The 22,038-nt window shown below is 42.7% G+C and overlaps 1 protein-coding gene across 2 annotated transcripts in view; it reads left to right on the top strand.

Annotated features, from left to right (window-relative positions):
• Positions 1 to 22,038, top strand: part of st6galnac3 (ST6 (alpha-N-acetyl-neuraminyl-2,3-beta-galactosyl-1,3)-N-acetylgalactosaminide alpha-2,6-sialyltransferase 3) — a 299,917-nt gene that overhangs the window by 119,408 nt on the left and 158,471 nt on the right. For both annotated transcript variants that reach the window (XM_073062598.1, XM_073062597.1), the window contains exon 3: positions 16,141 to 16,550. In XM_073062598.1, coding sequence (XP_072918699.1) covers positions 16,141 to 16,550 — 410 coding nt within the window. The remainder of the gene's footprint in view (positions 1 to 16,140; positions 16,551 to 22,038) is intronic.

Genomic DNA, 22,038 nt, shown 5'->3' with positions numbered 1-22,038 from the left:
ATTCAATGTCTGTAGTGAGATGCTGAAGATGTTCTATAGGTCAGTTGTGGAGAGCGCCCTCTTCTTTGTGGTGGCGTGTTGGGGAGGAAGCATTAAGAAGAGGGACGCCTCACATCTTAATAAGCTGGTAAGGAAGGCGGGCTCTGTCGTGGGCAAAGTACTGGAGAGTTTAACATCGGTAGCTGAGCGAAGGGCGCTGAGTAGGCTACGGTCAATTATGGATAACTCTGAACATCCTCTACATAGCACCATCCAGAGACAGAGAAGCAGTTTCAGCGACAGGTTACTATCGATGCAATGCTCCTCAGACAGGATGAAGAGGTCAATACTCCCCAATGCCATTAGGCTTTACAATTCTACCGCCAGGACTTAAGAACTTTTTAAAAGCTATTATTAATGCTTTTTGAGATAGTGATTTAGATGCATATCATATTTTTTACTGAGTTAAGTATTGTATGTAATTAGTTTTGCTACAACAAGTGTATGGGACATTGGAAAAAAAGTTGAATTTCCCCATGGGGATGAATAAAGTATCTATCTATCTATCTATCTATCTATCTATCTATCTAAGAAATAAGGTGGATGATCTTGTTGCACCAATACAAATTGTCGGGTATGATGTTGTGGCCATCACTGAATCATGGTTGAAGGATGGTTGTAGTTAGGAGCTGAATGTCCAAGGTTACACATTATATCAGAGGGATAGGAAGGTAGGCAGAGGGGGGTGGCAGGGCTTTGCTGGTAAAGAGTGGCATCAAATCATTAGCAAGATGTGACATTGGATCGGAAGATGTTGAATCTTTGTGGGTTGAGGAAAGAAACTGCAAGGGTTAAAGGATCCTGATATCAGTTATATACAGGCCTCCCAACAGTAGCTGTGATGTGGACTGCAGATTACAATGGGAAATAGAAAAAGTGTGTCAAAAGGGCAATGTTATGGGAGATTTTAACATGTAGATAGATAGGGGAAATCAGTTTGGTAATGGATCTCAAGAGAGTAAATTTGGTGGATGCCACCAGGAAATCCTGCTCATTGTAGTGGCTGGAGCGATACTCGATGAAGCAATCCCTCTAACTACATCAGATCTCACTGATGTAGCGGAGGCTTCACCGGGAGCACAAGTACAGAAGATGACTGCAACAGACTTGTAGGCGATGTATTGCCTCACAAGGACGGACTGTTTGGGCCCTTGAATGGTGGTGAGAGAGTAGCTGAAGGGGCATGTGTAACACTTGTCCTGCTTGAAGTTGTCTGAACTTTCTCAAATGGTATTTTTACAGCTGTCATTAATGTGTAAATGCTTTAATTGCACAACTCTATTGAACTGCTTATATCGAACATCTGCTTTTCTTTGGCATTTCACTTCCATGAGGAAACCAAATAATTCTGCACACTTTGAAAATTAATGACCGTGCATTCATACTTGATTGATTTGGAATTAAAACCAATTTTCACACAAATGTTAGAAGTTGTTCCCATTGATTGAAAGCCAGCAATGTTTCTAGGCAGATAGAGAGGGAACAGGGATGGCGAGGAGGAGTTCTGGATCTGAAGTCCCAGAAATTAACAGCCAGTCATCCTTAACTTTTCTCACTGGGACTGGTGATCCTTGCCAGACTATTTGTTGGCTCCTACCCATCAACCAGTTAAATACAAGGTTGCAAGCTACAGACAGGGGAAAGAAGCTTGAGGCTCAATGTGAGAGCTGGAACAAGTCATTTCAGAAAAGATAATTCAAGATGCAAGATTCAAGGTTATTTAATGTTATTTCCAGTAAACAAAATTAAAGTCAAAGTACATTTATTATCAATGTATGCAGTATGCAACTTTGGGATTTGTCTTCCCACAGAGAGCCACAGGACAATGAAACACCGTGGAATCCGTTCAAAGAAAACACCAAACACCCAATGTATAAAAGAAAAGAACAAATTGCGCAAAAGTCAAAAACAAATGAAAAACCAGAGAATATAAAACATCAAACCACAGAGTCATTGAAACAGTCCAGGAATGTTCAGTTTAGTTCAGTTCAGTTCAATTTAGTGTTGCGTCCTTTGTTTACAGCAGGCTGCAGTCAGTCCGCCCTGGTCAAAATCGCACAAAATAGCAATGAACAAGGAGGAACCAGAAACCAGAAACACATATAACATGAACTTCAAAGTCCAATCCACAAACTGCATCAATTAAACCTTGCCAAAGACCCAAGACTCTGGCACCACCCTCCGCAAGCATTGAGTGAGATGGAAAGAGAGAGACCACAGTGTACACAGTGTAAAATCATTGTTAGTCTGCCGCTATATAGCACAAAAAACACAAAATAAGATAAAGAACACAATAATAATAAAAAAGCCAATAAAATATAAATACATAAGATAGCTTATACACGTAGATTGATGGCATGTCCATGAAGTGATGCTAGGCACTGGAGTGTCTGTAGGTAAGGTGACTGACAGGAAATGATAAAGTAATGGTGGTCGGAAGTGTGGAGGGATTGAAAAGCAGTGAGATCAGGGAGATTTGGATTAGATTTAGATGAGGTCATAGTGGGGAAGTAGATGCAGGTATGGGTGATATCCAGGTCAAGTTGAGGTCAGATCGGGTGGCTCAGTGGTGCAGCAGTTATTGCAAAGCATTGCAGGTCCCTCTGTAAGACTGTGGTTCGATTCCCGGTGGTGTCCATAAGGAATTTGTACGTTCTCCCTCTGGGTTTCCTCCAAGAGCTTTGGTTTTATCCCACGTTCCAAAGACATACAGGTCAGAGTTAGTGAGTTGTGTACATGTTACGTGATGTCGAAAGCGTGACAACACTCGTGAGTTGCTCAGCACAATCCTAAAGAAGAGAAAACCTGCAAATGCTGGAAATCCGAGCAACACGTACAAAATAAGCACAATCCTGGCTGATCTGATTTGAAGCGAAACAACAACATGTTCCTCTGACGATGTTGGTTATTTTTGCAAACAACACATTTGACCAGATGTTTCGATGTGTTGGCAGATATGTGACAAATAAAGCTAATCATTATTTCATGGGGCTGGTCATCAATGGCTCTTGGAGAAGATGGGGTTAGTATTTTTGGGAATCAGCATTCTCTTGAAGGTGGGGTAGCTGTTTTTATATCAATAGCTACCCCCAATTTAAATTATCTGGAGTAGAGACCAGCCTGTGGCCACCCACCAGTGACAGCCTCCCATCCTGATAATGACCGGAGGGCATATGCACTTAAGGTGAGAGGAGGTCATATCTAAGGAGATGTGAGGGGAAGGTTTTTTTTACACAGGAAGTGGTGGATGACTGGAATATGTTGTGTAGGCTGGCGGTGGAAGCAAAAGCATAAGGGACTTTTCAGAGATGTTTAGATAGACACATGAATCTGAGGAAAATGGAGAGATATGGACAATGTGAAGGCAGAGGGGTTTAGTTTAGTCGACATTTAATTTTTTTTTAACTAGTTTGGCACCACATTATGGGCCAAAGAGCCTGTTCTTGTTCTGTACTGTTCTATGTTCTATCTTCTTAGATATGACATGGATGATAGAAAAATGGAAGAATATGCAGGAGGGAAGGGATAGATTGAGCAGGTTAAAAGGTCAGCACAATATAGTAGGCTGAAGGGCATGTGCTATTCTTTAATGTTCAGTTGTGTGTTCTGCGTTCTGCCACACCTTCTCTTCATCACTAAGTCAATCCTGCAACTCCTGATCTATCTGTTCAGTATTTTCAGTACATTTGAACCATTTGCCAGTCAAATCATAGTTCCTCACCTTCCCATACTGAGATCCAGACCCATCATCGTTGGGTGAAAGTATCTACCTCTTACTCTTCTATCAATTACTTTAAACCTCTACCTTTTGGACTTCATTTAAACCTGCATGGATGAGAGTATGCCTTTGAGAGGATACCAAGATTTTACCAAGCCAGAAGCTAGGAGACTGACAGTCTGCTGAGGGCTGGATCTGTGGCATTCAAGACTGGCAATCCAGAATTCTACAAGAAGTCCAGGTACAACCTATGGAAAGCCATCATGGGAGATACTGGAAACCTAAAATAACTTCCAGTCATTCACATGCTTATGGATACGTGCCATGTCCCCTGCGAGAACAGCTTCAAGTTCCTGGTCATCAGCATGCCGGAGAGTCTATCCTGAGCCGTACACATTGATGCAGTCCTGAAGAATGCATACCAGTGGCCCTACTCCATTCAGCATTTGCAAAGATTTGGCATACCACCAAAGACTCATCCTCCTCTCTACATATGCATGGTGGAGATCATTTTAACAGTTTGCATCACAGCCTGGTGTGGAGGCTCTAATGCGCAGGATCACAAGAGGCTGCTGGGGGTTGTAGACTCAGCCAGCCTCATCACAGACATAACCCTCTCTGCCGTTGGGTGCATTTTCAAGAGGTAGTACCTCAAGAAGGTGGCATCCATCAGCGAGGAGATACAGGAGCCTGAGCAACTTCAGATGTTTGAATGGTTCATGAACCCATGAATCCTACTTCATTATTCTTTATTTGTACTATTTACTTATTTGTAATTTATAGTAATATTATGGCTTTACACTGTTATTCTGCCACAGAACAGGGATAATAAACCTGATTCTGATTCTGGTTAGCTCCCCCTGTACTAAAGAAAATGAGACCTTCCTTTTTACTTCTTTGTCCTGATATAATCATAGAGCACTACAGCACTGAAACAGGCACTTCGACTCATCTAGGACCATAAGACGTAGAGGCAGAATTAGCCCATTTGGCCCATCAAATCTGCTGTGCCATTTCTTCATGGCTGATCCCTTTTCTCTCTCAGCCCCAATCTCCTGCCTTCTCCCTGTAACCCTTCATGCCCTGACTAATCCAGTATCTATCGACCTCTGCCATAAATATACCCAAAGACGTGGCTTCCACAACCACCTGTGGTTACGAATTCCACAGATTCACCACTTTCTGGATCAAGAAATTCCTCATCATCTCTGTTCTAAAGGGATGTCCTTCTATTCTGAGGCTATTTCCTCCGGTCCTAGACTCCCTCGCTATAAAAAACATCCTCTCCACATCCACTCAATAGAGGCCTTTCAACATTCAATAGGATTCAATGATATCTCCCACTCATTCTCCTAAACTCAAGTGAGTAAAGACCCAGAACTGTCAAAGGCTGCTCTTATGATAAGACCTAGACTGTGCCAAACTATTATCCTGCCTAGTTTCACTGGGCAGAACCCTTGTACTGGGACCGTAGCCCTTCCCTCCATGTACCTATCCATTTGCTCTTAGATGTTGGAATTGAACCCACATCCACCACTTCCACTGGCAACTCAAGCATACTCTCTCCACCCTCTGAGTGGAGAAGACCCTCCTCATGTTCCCCTTAAACATTTCAGCTTTCACCCTTAACCCTTGACCTCTAGTTCTAGTCTTACTCAACCTCAGTGGAAAAAGCCTGCTTGATGAAGAGTCTCAGACCAAAATGTAAACTATTTATACCCCTCAATAGATACTGCTTAACCTGCTGAATTCCTCCAGCATTTTGTGTGTTTTGCTTTGGATATCAATCATCTGCAGAATCCCTTGTGTTTATTTTGACTGTATCTAGTCTTTTTATAATATACACTTCAGTTAAGTCATTCTGAACCTCTTCTAATGCAAAGAAAATAACCTTAGCCTATCTGATGTTTCTTCAGAGATAAAAGCTTTCCAGTTCTGGCAATATCCTGGAAAAATCTTGGCAACTAAATAGCTTCATCTGCAGAATAACATAATAAAAGGGGTTGAAGATGAGGATGAACAGTTTAAGGTTATACTGAAATGAATCCATTTCATTCCAAACAAATGAACATTGATGTCTGGTTACGAAGAGCGGCTATACACACTTCAGAAATAATTCAAACCTGTGAACTGAGATCAAAGGATGGAGAACAAAGTATTGAATCTGTACTTGGATACTAATCGAACTGCAAAGAATAGTAGGCAGCCTGGGGACAGACCATATTAATTTTGAGTTAAAGAGTAATACAGCATGGAAGCAGGTTCTCTTGGCCCAACTCTTCCATGCCAAACGTAGTTCTTATCAAGATAGTCCCATTGGCCCCCATTGGTCCCATGTCCCTCTGAACCATGGGTTCCCAAACTTTTTTATGCCACAGACCCCTAACATTAACTAGAAGTCCATGGACCCCCAGTTGGGAACCCCTGCTCTAAACCCTTATTATCCATAATCATCCAAGTGTCTTTGAAATGCTGTTATTGTACCCACCTCGGCCACTTCCTCTGGCAGTTCATTCCATATACTCACCACCCTCTGTGTGAAGAAGTTGCCACCTCAGGCCCTTTTTAATATCTTTCACCTATCACCTTAAATTTATGCTCTCTAGTTTTTTTTTAAATTCCCCTTCCCTGGGAAAAAGGCTGTGTACATTCTTCCTATCTAAACCTGTCATGAATTTTTAACTCTAAGAGGAGACTCCTTGATCTCCTACATTTCAACCTCTCCCCATAGCCTGTAACCTCTCCCTATAACTCAGGCTCTCGAGTTCTGGCAGCATCCTCATAAATCTTCTACACTCTTTCCAGACTAATAATGTCTTTCTACCAAAAATGTACAGTATATAATATTCCAAGTCAACATCATGTCCAAATGCAGCATAGCTTCCCAAATCCTGTACTCAATGCCCCAAATATGAAGTATCTTTACCCAGACGTAACACAACTGTGATATAACAATGAAGAATACTTGACCTATTTGTGTAACATATGATATACTTCTGTCATAAGCTCAAACACAAGAAAATCTGCAGATGCTGGAAATCCAAAGCAACACAAACAAAATGTAGGAACTCAGCAGGTCAGGTAGCATTTATGAAAAAGAGTAGACAGTCAATGTTACAGGCTGAGACCTTTCATCAGGACTGGAAAGGGGGAAGGAGTCAGACTAAGAAGGTGGGGGAAGGAGAGGAAGAAGTACAAGGTGGCAGGTGATAGGTGAAACCGGGAGAGTGAAGAGCTGAGAAGTTGATTGGTGAAAGAGATGAAGGACTGGAGAAGGGAGAATCTAATAGGAGTGGACAGAAGTCCATGGAAAAAGGGAAGGGGATGGAGCACCAGAGGGAGGTGATGGGCTGGTAAGAAGAGAAGGTGTGAGAGGGAAACAAGAATGGGGAATGGCAAAGTAGAGGAGGGAGGTAATTACCAGAAGTTCAAGAAATTGTTTATGCCATCAGGATGGAGGCTACCCTGTCATAAGCTGTCAATGTGCTCAGTATCAAAGTTTCAAAGTATCTATACAGTATACAACCCTGAGATTCATCCTCCCACAGGCAGCCATGAAACAAAGAAATACCATGGAACCCATTTAAAGAAAACATCGAACACCCAACATGTGAAAACAGTAGAAATTGTGCAAATAACACAGAGAATATTAAACATTAAAACTACAGAGTCACCAAGACAGCCCAGAAGCCACAGCCATCGAGGCAGTTCAGTTCAGTGCTGTGTCGATGGCTGCAGTCCTCAGCCACAGAGCCAGTTCCACATGAAGGTACCCCGATCAAATCATGCAAGTAGCAAAAGGAGAGTAACTAGAAACATATGGAACATGAACCACAGCATCCTCTAACAACAAATCCACAACCACAGAGCATGTTCAGCACTGGGGACATCAAACTTCAAACTGCAGAGTCCCCCAAACTCAGAGTCCCACAGCCACAAGCAGCGCCAAGATGATCAAATCCGCGCCTCCCTCCAGCAGCAGTGGGAGAGAGGGAACCTAGTCAAACAGAGGCAGAAGGTGCTGAGCACCCATTTGTCTTCCAGTCTCATCTTCGTTAATTTCAGCCTTACATGACACTTTAATTGGCAAGAAGTAATGGAGCTGACCATGGGTACGTGTTCCACAATCAGGAAGAAATGGCCGCACACTCCACTCTCCACCTCGCTGAATTCCCCAGGAGACAGCAAAAGCACCAGATCACTTAGTTGGCCCAAAGATGCATCAAAATGGAAATTACAGATTGCAATCGATTGCAATTCAGGAGAAGAAGCATATTTAAAAGAAAAACAAGAAGTAGGTCACCTACCTTTAATTCAAAGATTCAGATTTATCACATGTACATTGACACATAGAGCTTCATTTTCTTGCAGGCATTCATAGTAAATACTGTACAAGAGACACAATATCAATGAAAGACCACATGCAACAGGGCAAAAAACCAATTGCAAAAGACAACAAACTGTGCAAATAGAAAAAGAGAGAAAAAATAAATAATAATAATAATTAAATAAGCAATATATATCAAGAAAATGAGATGAAAAGTCCTTCAAAGTGAATCCATAAGTTCTGGGAACAGTGCAGTGATTGGGGCAAGTGAAATTGAGTTATCTCCTTTGGTTCAAGAACCTGATGGTTGAGGAGAAATAATTGTTCCTGAACCTGGTGGTGTACTTCCTGAGGCTCCCGTAACTCCTTCCTGATGGCAGCAGTGAGAAAAGAGCATGGCCTGGAGGGTGGGATACCTTGATGATGGATGCTGTTTTCCTGCGCAAGTGCTCTGTGTAGATGTGTGCACTGGTGGGAAGGGCTTTACCCATGATGCACTGGGCCATATTTACTACTTTTTGTAAGCTTTTCTATTCAAGGGCATTGGTGTTTGCATACCAGGCCATGATGTAAGCAGTTGGTATACTCTCCAACACAAATCAATAGAATTTTGTCAAAGTTTTACATGTCATGCTAAATCTTCACAAATTTCTAAGGAGGTAGAGGCACTGCCATGCTTTCTTCATAATAACACCTAGTCCTGGACCTAGGACTGATCCTCTGAAATGACAATACTGAAGAGTTTAATCAATAATCAGATCCTTGATCTTGCTGATCACTCAGCCAGATTTACAATCACCATTTTTGATTCAGCCAGCAACAGTGGTGTTGTCAGCAAACTTAAATAGGCCATTGGAGTTGTGCTTAGCCTCACAGTCATACGTGTAGAGCAAGTAGAGCAAAAGGCTAAGCACATAGCCCTATGCTGATAGAGACTGTATAAGAGATGTTGTTGCCAATACGAACTATCTGGGGTCTGCAAGTGAGGAAATCGAGGATCCAGTGCACAAGGAGGTATTGAGGCCTAAGTCTTGGAGGTGTTAGTTTTGAGGAAATTATAGTATAAAATGCCAAGCTGTAGTCAATGAAGAACATTGCATGTATGCATCTTTGCTGTCCAGATGTTTCAGGGTTGAATGAGGAGCCAACAAAATGGCATCTGCTGTTGACTTATTGTGTCTGTAGACAAATTGGAGTGGATCCAAGTCACTCCTTAGGCAGGAGTTGATGTGTTTCATCGCCAACCTTTCAAAGCACTTCATCACTGTGGATGTAAGTACTACTGAACAATAGTCATTGAAGCAGGTTGCCAAGTAGAGCCATCCATTCCTTCATGATTGCATCAATGAGTCATGCCCAGAATAGATTCTGAGACATGTTGACAACCAGGTACTTGAAGGTGCTTATTCTATCCACCACTGACCCCTCAAAGAGGACTGATTAGTGATCTCCTAACTTCCCCTTCCTGAAGTCCACATTTAATTAGTCTTGCTAATGGTGAGTGTGAAGTTGCTGTAGTGGCACCACTCAACCAGCTCATCTATCTCCATCCTGTAATATACCTTCTCATCATCATTCTGACTGGTTGATTGAAATACTGGTGTAGAGACTCCAATGCATAGGACCCCAAGAGGGCTGCTCTTGGGATGTAGCCGGCTCCATTACAGGCACAACCATCCCCACCTTCGAGAACATCTTCAAGAGGCAGTGCCTCAAGGAGGTGGCATCCATCATTAAGGATCCTCACCATCTAGGACGTGCCCTCTTCTTGCTACCCCGATCAGGGAAGATGTACAGGGGCCTTAAGATCCACACTCAATGATTTAGGAACATCAATTTTAGCACCAATCCTATCCTAACCTATTTTACTCTACCCCTAATTTCCCATCAACTCCCTCCCAAATTCTACCACAAAGGATAATAAAGGCCAATTCGCCTATAAACCCCCTTGTTTGTGGCTGAATCACATCTGGTATGTTAGGCAGGTCTACTGCACAGGATTCAAATAAGCTTCAGAGATTTGTAAATTCAGTCGGCTCCATCATGAGCACTAGCCTCCGTACTATCCAGGACATCTTCAAGGAGCGATGCCTCAAAAAGGTGGCATCTATCATTAAGGACCCCCATCACCCAGGTCATGCCCTCTTCTCATTGCTACCATCAGGGAGGTACAGGAGCCCAAAGGTAATCAATGATTCAGGATCAGCTTCTTCCCCTCTGCCACCCAATTTCTGAGTGGTCAATGAACCCATGAACACTGCCTTTCTACTTCTTTTATTTCTATTTTTTGCACTACTTACTTAATTTCACTATTTAATGTATATATGCTTACTGTAATTCAGAGGTTTTTTTTGATTATTATGTACTGCTGCCAAAATTAATAAGTTTCACGATATATGCCAGTGATATTAAATCTGACTCTGATGGGCCGAAGAGCCTGTACTGTGTTGTATTACTCTATGTTCTATTCTATAACCCTGTCCCCACACTTAAAATCCTGTGATCTCACAATGTCCATTAAGACCCTCTGCAATTCTCCCATCGTTTGCTGACACTGGGGATTATTTATTTCCAAATAAACTGGTAACCAGCACATCTTTGGGTGTGGGAAGGCATTGGAACACCATTTGGAAAGCCAGAGGGTCATAGAGAGAACATACATTTATGATAGGAACACAGGAAGAACTTGCAAGCTCCACTCAGACAGCACCAAGGGCAGAATTGAACCTGGGTCTCTGGAGGCCTAAGGCAGCAGCTGCACATTATATCATCCTCAAATACTTACCTACCATCTTTACTCTTTCTTCAAACTTTTCTAGCTTTCTGTATTTAAATTGTACATTTGACTGAAATTGTTAAAATAAATTCATGAGGGTAGAAGAGAATGATTGCTTCTAATTGTACATTAAAATATGAGCAGGAGAGCGCAGACTGAGGAATGTGTTCAAATAGTTCAAAGGAAGAAGTTGAAAGAACTTATTTCCTGCGGCAAATTTTTTAAAACTTTATTAATTTTCCAAATCTACAAGGCTACTCTTCATCCTTAATTGCCATTGAGAAGGTGGTGGTATGCTGCCTTCTTAAAATTCAGGTTCAACTTCAAGTTTAATTGTCATTCAACGATACATGAATACCGCAAATGAAGCCAAACAAAACAGCATTACTCCAGGGCCAAGGTTCAAAACACAGTACCAACAGTCACACACAGCATAAGGCACATATTGTGCACATAAGATAGCAAGCACATGTAAGATAACAGTAAAATATAGGCACACTTCCAAAAACCATAGGCCAAGACCCTGAATCCATGAATGCTGCGGCAGTCTATAGTTGAACACAATACACTTATCTTCTACAAGCTAGCACTAGGGAGCAGCACCGACTCCAGCTTGAACACTGCACCACAGGCGCTCCAGTGGAGCGCACTGACTTTGACGCCTCTCTCCTGGGAGACTGTAAACACGTGACACCATGGCTCGAGGCCAAGTCCGCAAGAAGATTATGGCCATGAGCTCCCCTGCCCCTCACCAATAAACCAATGAATCAGACTTGTAGCAATCCACCCTAACAATATCCAACAGGGTCTTCTGATCACAAGGAAAGCAACTAAGCCAATCACTCATGCTTATTCCATAGTTCCATATTTCTTCAGGGAAAAGTCCTCCCACAGTGCTAATAGTAAATTGCTAAATTGGGTAGTTATTGTCCCACATATCAAGGTAGGGTGAAAAACTTTGTTTTTTATGTCATCCATCATAATCATTTCATTACGGCAATGCATTGAGCTAGTACATAGAAAAAACAATAAGAGAATATAGAATTGTTACGTATGCAGGAGCAAGAATGACAATGGTAGAAGTCAGATGAAATGCTTTTACTGAGTCATGTTAGCCACGAAATGCATGAGGAATGGTAAACTGGGCCCACTGAGTTCTGTTCAAAGTAAACTTATTATCAAAGTACATATATGTCACCATATACAACCCTGAGATTCATTTTCTTGTGGGTATTCTCAATAAATCCATAATAGAATAAGACCATAAGATATAGGAGCAGAATTAGGCCACTTGGCCCATCGAGCCTGCTCCGCCATTTCATCATGGCTGATCCAATTTTCCTCTCAGCCTCAATCTCCTGCCTTCTCCCCATATCCCTTCATGCTCTGAGCAATCAAGAATCTATCAGCCTCTGCCTTAAATATACATAAAGGTTGTGTCCACAGCTGCCTATAGCATAGAATTCCACAGATCCACCACTCTCTGGCTAAAGAGATTCCTCCTCACCTCCATTCTAAAAGGACACCCCTCTATTCTGAGGCTGTGTCCTCTGGTCTTAGACTCTCCCACCACAGGAAACATCCTCTCCACATTCACTCTTATCAAGGCCATTCATCATTCAATAGGTTTCAATGAGGTCACCACTCTCTGAATTCCAGCAAATACAAGCCTGAAGCCATCAAATGCTCTTCACATGACAAGCCCTGCAATCCTGGAATTGTTGTTGGAAACCTTTAAACCCTCTCCAGTTTCAGCACATCCCGTGGGACCCGAAAAGGAGCCCACATCCTGCTCAGAATACTCACAAGTGAGGCCTCACCAGTGCTTTATGAAGTCTCAACAGTACTTCCTTGCTGTTAGTCTCTTGAAGTGAATGCTAACATTGCATTTGCCTTTCTCATCACAGACTCAACCTGTAAATTAACCTTTAGGGAATCCTGCATGGGAATTCCCAAGTTCATTTGCACTTCAGATTTTTTGTATTTTCTCTCCATTTAGAAAATAGTCAACCCTTTCATTTCTCCACCAAAGTACATGACCATACACTTCCCAACACCGTATTCCAAATGCCATTTCTTTGCCCATTCTCCTGATCTGTCTAAGTCCATCTGTAGCCTCTCTACTTCCTCAAAACTATCTGCCCCCCACCTATCTTCATATAATCTGAAAATTTTGCAACAAAACCATCAATTCCATCATAAGGTAAGAAGAATCGGTCCCAACACAAACCCCTATGGAACACTAGCAGCCAGCTAGAAAAGACTCCCTTCATTCCCACTGCCAATCACCCACTGCTTTATCCATGTTAGAATCTTTTCCGTAATACCATGGGCTTGTAGCTTGTTCAGCCGCCTCGTGTGGCACCTTGTCAAAGATCTTCTGAAAATCCAAGTACACAACATCAACTGATTCTCCTTTGACTATCCTGCATGTTATTTCTTCAAAGAATTCCAACAGAGTTCCAATGATAATAACCATAATAGAATCAATGAAAGACCACACCAAATTGGGCATTCACCCAATGGACAAAAGACACAAACTGTGCAAATACAAAAGAAAGAAATAATAATAATAAATAAGCAATAAATATCAAAACATGACATGAAAAGTCCTTGAACATGAGTCATAGATTGTGGGAATAATTCAGTAATGAGGCAAGTGAAGATAAGTGAAATTATCCCCTTTGGTTCAAGAACCTGATTGTTGAGGGGTAGTAACTGTTCCTGAACCTGGTGGAGTGAGTCCTGCAGTTCCCATACCTTCCTCCTGATGGCAGCAGTGAGAAGAGAGTACATCCTGGGTGCTGGGGGCTCTCATGATGGATGAACCATGTGCAATTGAAAGCCTGTGCAAAGAGAGTCTTCTGTGCGTAGGAAACTCAATTGATCTACTGCACGATCAGTTTACTGCATGCACACTTGCCATATTTTTGCAATTGATCGATACAGTTCAAATATAAAGCGTTATAGAGAAAGGGCAGTGCAGGCAGAAAATAAAGTGCAAAGTAATGATTGGTAAATAGTGAGACGAAGCGTCTGTTCTTATCATACTCAAGGATTGTTCAATATAACAGTGGGATAGAAGCTGTTAGAAGCCCCCCTAGATAACAGGGAGCACTTTCCAGGACTTAGTGGTGATGAGGGACACACAGCATATGACTAAATTGGGATGTTGTGCAGACTGGAGAGGATCCAGTTGGTGGTGGTACTCCCAAACACTTGAGCTTCTGGATGATAGAATCTGAAGGTTTGGGAAGCGCTGTCAAATAGTGCCTTGGATTGTAACACCAACTAATAAACATAAGGATTTAAAAAATGAAAAGTGTTTATGGAGAGAGGGATTGAGATTAAAGCGACCATTTCTGTTGAGGAGGTTAACACGAACTTTGAAGTGAGGCCATGGTTAAGGTGGAGGAGCAATGCCTCATATCCCAACTGGGTAGCTTCCAACCTGACAACATGAATATCGCTGATCCTAACATCTAATTATGGGTGGCAGTATGGAAATATGTCTTCCCTCCGCCAGACTGCAGATCACCCTTGGGCAAGTTGTAGCACCTGCTTACACCCATCCTCCCCACCCCTCCGGATATCGGTCACATGAGACCAGGTTCTGGATGATCGTATGAGCAGCTAGTGCTTATCAAAAATCCTAGTTATGCGACCTCTGACATCAGCCAGACAATCTCTGAAGAGTATTGATAATGGCTGGGGTCACCCATCTTGTAAAGACACTTCCAGAAGAAGGCAATGGCAAACCAATTCTCCAGTTTGCACAACAACCCAATTTAGTAATATGTTGTGTGTCCCTCATCACCACTAAGTCCTGGAAAGTGCTCCCTGTTATCTAGGGGAGACTTCTAACAGCTTCTATCCCACTGTTACATTGAACAATCCTTGAGTAAAATTTGCCAAGAACAATCGTAGACCATGATCACCCACATCACATGCAAGGTACATGATGATGATGATTATAAACCTCCCCTATCCCTCCTCTCTCATTTTCCATTCCCTATTCCATCTCCCATCTTACTCCTTCTCTTCTCCTCACCTTCCTATCACCTTCCACTGATCCTTCTCTTTCTCCCTTGGTCCACTCTCCTCCCATATCTTCAGCCCTTCACCACCTATAAATTCCCAGCTTCTTACTTCTCCCCCCCAACTGACCCATCCACCTTTCCCCTCATTTTGTTTCACCTATCATCTGTCAGCTTGTACAGCTTCCCCTCTGCTTATCTTGGCTTCTTCCCCTTTCCTGAGCTCTCTACCCCAGAAACCCACAGAATGAAGTCAATAGCTTCTTAGATAGTAGAGAATCACAGGTCAAGAAATCAAATCCAGGGCTAAAGATCTCCTATTATCTTCTAGTATGGCAGCACAGACTCAGTGGCCTATCCTGCTCCTAATCCATATGTTGTGGCCTGTGATTTATATGATTGGCTTCATTGCTGCATGAGGGTCTAACTGCAGGTAAAATGGCTCCCAGCTTTTAAGTGAGAATGCTTCAAATTTTCATTTCACTTTATGTGAAAAAAGTTATTCCTGCTATCATTCCTAACTGGCCAAACAAAGGCAAGTGGGATTAGCTCATGATCAGCATAAACAAGTATGGCCGAAGATCTGTTTCCATGCTGTATGATTCCAAAGGGAATCATGTGATGTGAATCCAGAAGCACAGTGTTAAACTGTCAATCTTACTGAATAGTGGGGGAGGCACAGGGGACAAAGTGGGCGGCTTCTGTTTCTGTTTCAGTTCATTGTGTTGTATAGTTATGATAGGCTTTGAGAGAGATGAGAGAAGCTTGAATTGTCCTTCTTGGGGCAGACGTTAAGGGAAAAGATTGTTCATCTTTTGGATGAGGTGCTAAACTGAATTCTCAAAGGTGGACATAAAGGATTCCATGGAACTCTTGATGAAGAGCAGGAGAATTCTCCTCACCATTATTTATCTCAAAGCCAATCTGCACTAGTCTTTGCACCATTCTGTAGTTGTGTGCTCATTTAGTGTATTTATTATTACGTTGTGCTTCATGTGAACAGGGAATTTCATTGCAGCTTGGTGTAAATGACAGTAAGCTAATCCAATCTCATCAAAAGCTCAGAAATAGCTTATCAGCTTCTAATTACATTACTCTTTACAAAACCTTGCAGCGCACAAATTGATTGCTGCTTTATAACAGAGAACAAAATGTACTTTTATTGGTTTTCAAGCACTTTGGGGCAATGTGAGATTGTGGAATGTGCTGTATTAATTGAGGTCTTTTTTTTTCCCGCTCACAGCCTCTCCGCCTGCACTGTGACCTTTGCAGCATTGTGTCCAGCTCTGGACAGATGCTTGGCCAGCAGGCCGGCAAGCTGATTGACCAGTCGCCCTGCGTATGGAGAATGAACAATGCACCCACGCTGGGGTTTGAATCCGACGTTGGCACCAGGACAACTGTCAGGGTGGTGTCCCACACCAGCTTACCACTCCTCCTACGGAAGCAACAGAATTACTTTGCAGAAGCCAATGAGACCATCTACGTGATCTGGGGTCCCTATCGGAACATGCGGCAGGACGGTAAAGGGCCCACATACAACGAATTACAGAAGCTGGCCAGAAAGTACCCCCACGCCAAGATCTACTTGACCACACAGGAACGAATGAATTACTGCGACAACATCTTCAAGCAGGAAACAGGAAGGGACAGGTAGGCATTCTTACTGCTTCATCCAGAGAACCCCAGGTCTATTTGTAAAATAGCTAGAGCAGACTAGAGTATAGTGGTTACATAGAAACATACTAAACCTACAGCACAATACAAGCCCCTCGGACCACAAAGCTGTGCCAAACATGTCCTTACCTTAGAACTACCTAGGCTTTACCCATAGCCCTCTATTTTTCGAAGCTCCATGTAGCCATCCAGGAGTCTCTTAAGAGATCCTATCATTTCCGCCTCCACCACCACTGGCAGCCCATTCCATGCACTTACCACTCTCTGTGAAAAAAACTTACCCCTGACATCTCCTCTGTACCTTCTTCCAAGCACCTTAAAACTATGCCCTCTCTTGCTAGCCATTTCAGCTCTGGAGCAAAACCTCTGACTATTCACATGATCAATGCCTCTCATCATCTTATACACCTCTGTCAGGCCACCTCTCATCCTCCATCGCTCCAAGGACTCAACCTATTCCAATGAGGCATGCTCCCCAATCCATGCAACATCCTTGTAAATCTCCTCTGCACCCTTTCTATGGTTTCCACATCCTTGCCATAGTGAGGTAACCAGAAATGAGCACAGTGCTCCAAGTGGGGTCTGACCAGGGTCCTATATAGCTGCCACATTACCTCTCGATGCACAATGTTTTACAGTACTAGCAACCCAGGTTCAGTTCCCACCACTGCCTGTAAGGAGTTTGTACGTTCTCCCCGTGACTGCATGTGTTCCCTCTGGATGCTCTGATTTCTTCCCACAGTCCAAATGTTCGGTTGGTAGGTTAGTTGGTCATTGTGAATTGTCCTGTGATCAGGCTAGGATTAAATCAGAGTATTGTGAGGTGGCATGGCTCAATGGGCCAGAAGGGCCTATTCCGTACTGTAGCTCAATAAGTAAACAAACAAACAAACAAACATAAATAGCCAGCACTGCCACCAATAATGGCCAATACGTGTTTAATCAGGGAAATGGCATGGTAGTCTTTACAGCCTCTGCAAAACCTCTTGTTTTTATTGTAGTCGTACCTCTGGTTTGCAAAGCTTCAATTAATTGTTAAAGCATTGCAGAGGGCTCAGTCCCATCTTCCTAAATGGGTACAAAGATTCAAAGTTCAAATTAAGTTTATTATCAAAATACATATACATAACTGTATGCTACCTTGAGATTCAATTCCTTGCAGACATTCACAGTAGAACAAAGAAATACAATAGAGTCAATGAAAAACTACACACAAACAAAAATACAAGAGATTCTGCAGGTGCTGGAAATCCAGAGCAATAGAAACTCAACAGATCAGGCAGGATCTATGAAAATTAATAACCAGTTGACATTTTGGGCCGAGACCCTTCCTTGGGAGTGGGAAGGAAGGGGGAAGAAGCCCGAATAAAGTAGTGGGGGGAGGAGAAGGAGGACTGGCTGAAAGATGATAAGTGAAGCCAGGTGGGTAGGAAAGGTAAAGGGGTGGAGAAGAAAGAATCTGATAGGGGGAAAAGGGAAGAAGGAGGGGCACTAGGGAGGTGATAGGTAGGTGAGAAGAAGAGTTAAGAGACCAGAATGGGGAATAAAAGAAGAGGGAATGAGGAAAAATTGACGTTCTAGCCATCAGGTTGGAGGCTACCTAGACGGAATATGAGTTGTTGCTCCTCGACGCTGAGAGTAGCCTCATTATGGCAGAAGAGGAGGCCATGGATTGGCCACCAGGAAATTCCACTTTTGGAAGATGGGGAGAAGGTGCTCGACAACATGGTCCCCCCAGTTTATGTCAGGTCTCCCCAGTGTAGAGGAGCCCACATTAGGGGCCACAGATACAATAGATAGACAACCCCAGTAGATTCACAGTTGAAGTGGTGCCTCACCTGATAGGACTATTTGGAGCACTGAATGGAGATTAGGGAGGAGGTGAATGGACAAGGGAATCATGGAGGGTGCAATCCCTGCGGAAAACGAAGAATGGGGGGTGAAGTAAAGATAGGATCTCATTGAAGATGGCGGAGGTTGTGGAGAATGATTTGTTGGATACGGAGGCTTATGGGTTGGTAGGTGAGGACAAATGGAACTCTATCCCCGTTAAAGCAGCGGGAAGATGGGGTGAGCGCAGGTGTCCTGGAAATAGAGGAGGTGCCAGGTGAAAGCAGCATTAATAGTGGAAGAAGGGAAACCCCATTCTTTGCAGAAGGAGGATGTAGGAAAGCCTCAGGTTGAGAATAGATGCATCTGAGACAAAGGAACTGAAGAAAGGGAATAATATTTCTGTAGGAAACTGTGTAAACAGGTATAGTCAAGATTCCCCTGGAAATCAGTAGTTTCTTTAAAGATGACGGTAGACAGTTTGTCTCTAGAGATGGAAACAGAGAGATCAAGAAAAGAGAGAGATGTCAGAAATGGACCGAGTGAATTTAAAGGCAGGGTGGATGTTGGAGGCAAAGTTGATGAAACTGATGAGCTCAGCATGGGTGCTTGAAGCAGCACTGACAAACAACCAATTTGCAAAAGAAGCCAAACTGTGCAAATATAAATAAATAAATAAATAAAGATGGATAGATAAATTAAACTAGCTGCATGAGTTGCAGAATCTTTTAAAGTTAGTCCAGTTAGGAAATTGTGGAATCAGTTCAGTGTTGAAATTAGTGAAGTTATGCATTCTGGTTCAGGGTCCTGATGCTTGAAGAGTATTAACTGTTCCTGAACCTGGTGGTGTGGGGCCAAGGATTGTGTACCTCCTTCCCAATGGTAGCAGCAAGGAAAGATGGGACCTGGATGGTGGAAGTCCTCGATGATGGATGCTCCTTTCCTGTGGCAGCAGTCCTTGTAGATGTGCTCACTGATGAGGAGGGCTTTTCCTGTGATGAAAACCAGGCTGGGAAATGTGGACAGAAGGAGTTGCTGCAATTATTCTCCTTTGGAGGAGGTTTTCCAAAGGAGGTTTTCCATTACCTGCTCCTGTAGCACACCAGGGGACCTACTCAATTATCAGACTTCTCTGAGGACATTGCTTAAATCTATGCTGCTATTCTTTTCCTGTAAGTAATGAAGCAGTCTACAGTATTCCTTCACCTTCTATAAAAAGGCACCTATCCTATCTTTAATTTGCAATCTAGTATAGTTATGTTTTTATACAGCTGATTTAGCTGTTTACCAGCCTTGGAGAGGTTGATTTATTAGAATGACTCAGGGGTTGGGGGCGGGAACTGAAAAAAAATCAATTATCTGTATAGACTGAAGAAGCCTGAGTCGTTCAATACCAGGAAAATTTTGTGGGATGCCACAAGCAGTGAAGCATTTCTTTTACCTGATCTCTTCAATATTGTCAAACCACTCAGATTGTCAGGACTTGCCTAGAATTAAAGCTTAATCTTCAGGACACTGCTGCAGCAACTCCGGCAGTGAATTCTTACGGGAATTATATAACAAAGTTGTGTTGTTTCATCTGTTTTGTTTTCGGAAACATATAACTCCATCGAACCAGAGGGGCAATGGGATGTTTGAATGGTGGTGAAGAATCTGCCAATCAGACGAGGTGTTACTTAACCCTACAGTGTAAAGCCAATATCATCACAAAAATGGAGGTGTCATGGAGTCAATGGGTTGCCGAAGGTGATGAACTTTCAGGTGCCCATCCAGTTCGAGTTGCCAAACACAGATCCATACATCAAAGACTATCTCTGCCATCTGACTTACACTATTTCCTTTCTTTATTTCAGTTTCAAAATTATTAAAAGATTCAAGATTGTTTAATATCATTTCCGGTACAAAAGTGTAAAGGAGAATAAAGTGATTGTTACTCTGGCTCCAATGCAGCACAAAAAAAACAATAAAATAAAGAACATAGCAACAAAAAATCACAATAAATATAAATACTTGAGATATAGACTGTTTGTATGTCCATAAAAAGATGTAGGCACAGGAGTGTCTGTACGTAAGGTGACTGACAGGAAATGATAAGTAGTGGCAGAGGGTGGGGTGGTGAAGGAATGGGTTAATGGCTGGAGGTGTTGATCCGCCTTTCTACTTGAGGAAAGTAACTGCTCCTGATCGATAAGCTACGGAACCTGGGCTTCTGTAATTGGATCCTCGACTTCCTAACTGGAAGACCACAATCTGTGCGATTTGGTGATAATATCTTCTCCTCGCTGATGATCAACATTGGTGCACCTCAGGGGTGTGTGCTCAGCCCACTGCTCTCCTCCCTCTATACCCATGACCGTGTGGCTAAGCAAAGCTCAAATACTATCTATAAATTTGCTGACGGTACAACCATTGTAGGCAGAATCTCAAAGGGAGACGAGAGGGCGTACAGGAGCGAGATATAGCAACTAGTTGAGTGGTATAACAGCAACAACCTTGCACTCAACATCAGTAAGACCAAAGAGTTGATTGTGAACTTCAGGAAGGGTCAAATGAGTGATCAAGAATGAATCCTCATGGAGGGATCAGAAGTGGAGAGAGTGAGCAATTTCAAGTGTCTGGGTGTCACGATCTCTGAGGATCTAAATTGGCCCCAACATATCGATGCAGCTATAAAGAAGGCAAGGCAGCAGCAATATTTTGTCAGGAGTTTGAGGAGATTTGGTTTGTCACCTGTGACAGTCGAAAACTATTATAGGTGTATGATGGAGAACATACTAACAGGCTGCATCACTGTCTGGTATGGGGGGTGGGGGGTGTGCTAATGCACAGAATCAAAAGAAGCTACAGAATTAGCCAGCGCCATCTTGGGTACTAGTCTCCATAGTATCCAAGACATCTCCAAGGAGCTGTGTCCGAGAAAGGTGGCGTCCATTATTCAGGACCCCCATCACCCAGGACATGCCCTCTTCTCATTAGTACTGTCAGGAAGAGATACAGAAGCCTGAAGGTACACTGTCAGTGATTCAGGAACAGTTTCTTCCCCTCTGCCATCCGATTCCTAAAGACATTGAACCTGTGAACACTACCTCACTTTTATTATTTCTGTTTTGTACTATTTTTAATTTAACTATTTAATATGCACATATATACTTACTGTTATTGATTTACTTATTTTCCCCCTATATTATCATGTGTTGCATTGAACTGCTGCTGCTAAGTTAACAAATTTTACAACATATGCCGGTGATATTAAACCTGATTCTGATTCTGTTCTTGTGTCTGGTGGTCCTATTGTGGATGCTGCATGGCCTCCTCCCTGATGGGGTGGGTCAAACAGTCCTTGAGCAGGGTGAGTGGGATCCTTCGTGATGTTATTTGCTTTTTTCCACCCTAAAGACGGAAGTTCCCACTTGCTTCAAAAAGGCAACAATTATACCAGTGCCTAAGAAGAATAATGTGGGCTGACTTAATCAATATTGCCCGGTAGCACTCACATCAACAGTGATGAAATGCTTTGAGAGGTTGGTCCTGACTAGACTGAACTCCTGCCTCAGCAAGGACCTGAACCCATTGCAATTTGCCTATCACAATCTCAATGGCTCTTCACATGGCTTTAGACCACCTGAACAATACA

Source organism: Hemitrygon akajei, chromosome 12 (genome assembly GCF_048418815.1).
Source record: "Hemitrygon akajei chromosome 12, sHemAka1.3, whole genome shotgun sequence".
Taxonomy (NCBI): domain Eukaryota; kingdom Metazoa; phylum Chordata; class Chondrichthyes; order Myliobatiformes; family Dasyatidae; genus Hemitrygon; species Hemitrygon akajei.
This window is presented reverse-complemented; position numbering and strand designations above follow the sequence as displayed.